Source organism: Oratosquilla oratoria, chromosome 41 (assembly GCF_046742065.1).
Source record: "Oratosquilla oratoria isolate Oo_2021 chromosome 41, ASM4674206v1, whole genome shotgun sequence".
Lineage (NCBI taxonomy): Eukaryota > Metazoa > Arthropoda > Malacostraca > Stomatopoda > Squillidae > Oratosquilla > Oratosquilla oratoria.
The window spans coordinates 14,212,544-14,215,758 of record NC_134817.1 but is presented as its reverse complement, the minus strand read 5'-3'; the positions used below and the strand labels follow the sequence as shown (position 1 = coordinate 14,215,758).

Below are 3,215 nucleotides of genomic sequence, written 5' to 3'. Positions count from 1 at the left end.
TCCACTATATGGATGAAGAGATGATGAAAAAAATTAGACGATCAAAACTAGTAAATGCGTCAGTGGTGTGGTCCCACCACAGAGTGAAGGGTATAAGCAAGATGAAGAGAAAACAAAGGGCAACAAACAAACTGGTTCCCATTCCGGCAGATAAACCATATGAGGAGGGACTAAAAGTATTGAGTCTGCCAACTTTGAAAGATCGAAGAGAGAGTAGTGATATGATTACAGTAGCTAAATTGGATAGACTACATTAACAGAAGATATCTCTTAAGGATAGGAGGGTTTTAAGAGTTATGAAGACAAACTAAGAAAAATATATGTCTAAAGGATGAGAAAAATACTGTTTTCAATATAGATGCATATACTGGTATAATTGGAATAATTTAGAACAGGGGCGGGCAACCTTTTCAGAGTGAGGGCCAGATGAGACTTTTGGAAGGAGGCCGCGGGCCGGAATGAAAAACGAAATCCCCAGAATTACTCTATTTTGTACAATACATTGAAAACAAAGAATAAGTGATACAAGAATTGCATTGAACACCCTACAAATCAATGAGACTGCTGGTGCTGTTTGCCATGAAGAAGTATTTCCATGTCTGACTCGATGGTTGAGGTAGACAACAGAAAAATGTCATTGAGGTGGCGGTCTGAGAGTTGGGAGCGAAGGCGAGACTTCGTGTACTTCATTTTGGAGAAGAGCTGTTCGCAACAGTAGGTCCTGCCGAACATGGCCACAATGCATTGAACATGCGTAATGTATTTTTGAATTTTATTAGAAGGGAGGACGATGTCGCGAAAGAAGGACAACGGAGAAGAGGTGCGGAACTTCGCCTTCATCTCATCGTTGCACCGCAGCTCCACCAACTCCATCTGCAGGGAGGCAGGGGCGTCTTCCACGGGGAAGTCAATGAGAACAGTGAAAAGCTTGAGGTCCGCAGCCAGCACCCTGACTCCTGAAAAACGGAAAGCAAATTCCCCACGCAGAGAGGTGACGACACCAACACAAGTGTCCAGGTCCGCGTCGTCAGGAGCACAGACAGACCAGAGGCCCATTCAGCCTCCCACAAGGGCAGCTTAACCTCGAAGACAGTGATGTGCGCGTACGTGTCTGTTACGAGAATATATTTGCCTTGCAGCATCATGTTGAGAGCGTTCAGATGCGCCGTGATGTCGGTGAGAAGGGCCAGGCGAGCTAGCCACCGCGGATCACAGAATTGATCAGCGTGGGGAAGGTTCTTCTGACGTAGGAAGGTGGCAATCTCCTGCTGAAGGTCGCACAAACGAGACAACATGGCCACACGACTCAGCCAGCGTACCTCACAGAAGTAAAGTAGGTCGTTGTAGTGCACGTTCACCTCGTCCATCAGTATCTGGAACTGACAGTGGTTAAGGCTGCGGGAGAGGATGGAGTTGACGACCTTCACCACGACAGACATGACATCAATGAGGTTGGCAGACTTGGCGCACAGGGACTCTTGATGGATGATGCAGTGCATCATGTTAATGGGCCGAGTGTATCCGGCGGCTTCACAATGGCGCACTAGCAGCGAAGCGGCACCCTTCTTCCCCCAACCATCGCCGGGGCACCGTCGGTCGTCACGCACACAAGACGGGAGAGGTCCAGGGAGTGCTGATCAACACACTGAAGCACGGCGTCGCAGATGTTTTGCTCAGTGGTGATGCCGCGCAGCGAGACAAGCTGGAGGAATTCCTCACACACCTGGAGGTCAGAGGTGACGCCGCGGATGAAAACGGCCAGCTGGGCCGTGTCCTTTGTGTCGGTGCTCTCATCCAGAGCGAGGGAAAAGGCGACGAAGTTCGAGCTGCGTGTTTTGAGTGTGCGGAACGAAAGGCTTACGCTCTCAAAGACAGAACGCTGCTCTGGACAGACGGAATCCACTACAGCATTCCTTGATGAAGTTCCCATCCGCAAATGGCTTCGTTCGGTGAGCAAGGATGCGGGAGACTTCATAACTGGTGCGCGTCCCCTTTATGGCCTCAGCATTCTGCTTGCGGAAGAGCGAAGTTTGACGATCGGTGTTCTGTCTCCCAGTGGCGGCGCAATTTGTACTCTTTTAGGATAGCCACAGTCTTCAAGCATATGAGGCACTGGGCCTGCCCAATGCTCGAGATCCACTTTCCTCCTTTTAACACGCTGGGTCGCAGACATGATGAGGTGAAAAGGAAGAAAATGAGGTATATCAACAATGAATAAGCGAAATAATGGTGCATTTATTATAAATGTACGTCATCTAACTTAAATATAATTAATTGGTAGCTACATAAGTTTAGTAGTTGTAATTGATTTTTCCTAAGAGATAACCGTAATTTATCTGTACTGCCCAAAAAGCTTACGTACCTTGTATCAACGTGAAACTCTAACGGACACTGACCACTAGTGGTGGGCAGATACCGGTAACAACTTTAACGGTACTTTACCGGTAAAAATACTGGTACCGTTAAGGTTCCGTTAACCGATAACTCGATAAGCTATACCATAACACTCAGAGAGCGGTAAGCACGTCTCGCCTTGGTGGAACTGAGTGACGGACTGACGGCACGGGCCCAGTGTGCCGCTAACTTTACCAGTGAAATACCGTTAAGGGATGAACCGCTAAGGTCACGGTAAGTGCGTCTCGGCTTGGCGGTACTGGCGGCATGACGGGCCCAGTGTGCCGCTAACTTTACCGGTAAAATACTGTTTAGGGTTGTACCGCTAAGGTCTCGGTAAGCGCGTCTCGGCTTGGCGGTATTGACGGGCCCAGTGTGCCGCTAACTTTACCGGTAAAATACCGTTAATGGGTGTACCGCTATGGTCTCGGTAAGCGCGTATCGGCTTGCCGGAACTGACGGGCCCAGTGTCCCGCTAATTCTACCGGTTAGACTTTTACCATTAAGCAAGTATGTACCGCTAAGGTCTCGATAATTTTTCTCCATTAAAACCGTTTTTTCGGCACTATTTTAATTTCTCAATAGAATTAATGTTATTTCTGTGATCACCATACAAAACTATATTAATTGTGAAAGTTTCATCGAAAAATTCCGCGTCGCCAAACGGAAAAGACCCATATATATATATATATATATATATATATATATATAACGTAGAAACCACTGTTGGAGTAGAAAAGACTGGAAACGGGGAATCTATATATTTCGATTGCAAACTGCAATCCTCTTCAGTAGATACAAATAAGAGAGAGGGCGTACTG

General features: G+C 47.3%; 2 protein-coding genes across 2 annotated transcripts; both read right to left on the bottom strand.

Annotated features, from left to right (window-relative positions):
- Window positions 1–552: 552 nt before the first annotated feature.
- LOC143021115 (general transcription factor II-I repeat domain-containing protein 2-like) lies at window positions 553–1,502 on the bottom strand. Its single transcript, XM_076178402.1, has 2 exons — window positions 949–1,502; window positions 553–721 (listed from the first exon to the last, which is right to left on the bottom strand). Exons 1-2 carry the CDS (start codon window positions 1,500–1,502, stop codon window positions 553–555), a joined length of 723 nt encoding a protein of 240 aa, XP_076034517.1.
- Window positions 1,503–1,543: 41 nt separating this feature from the next.
- Window positions 1,544–1,975, bottom strand: LOC143021114 (general transcription factor II-I repeat domain-containing protein 2-like). Its single transcript, XM_076178401.1, has one exon. It carries the CDS (start codon window positions 1,973–1,975, stop codon window positions 1,544–1,546), a length of 432 nt encoding a protein of 143 aa, XP_076034516.1.
- Between the last annotated feature and the right edge of the window lie 1,240 nt (window positions 1,976–3,215).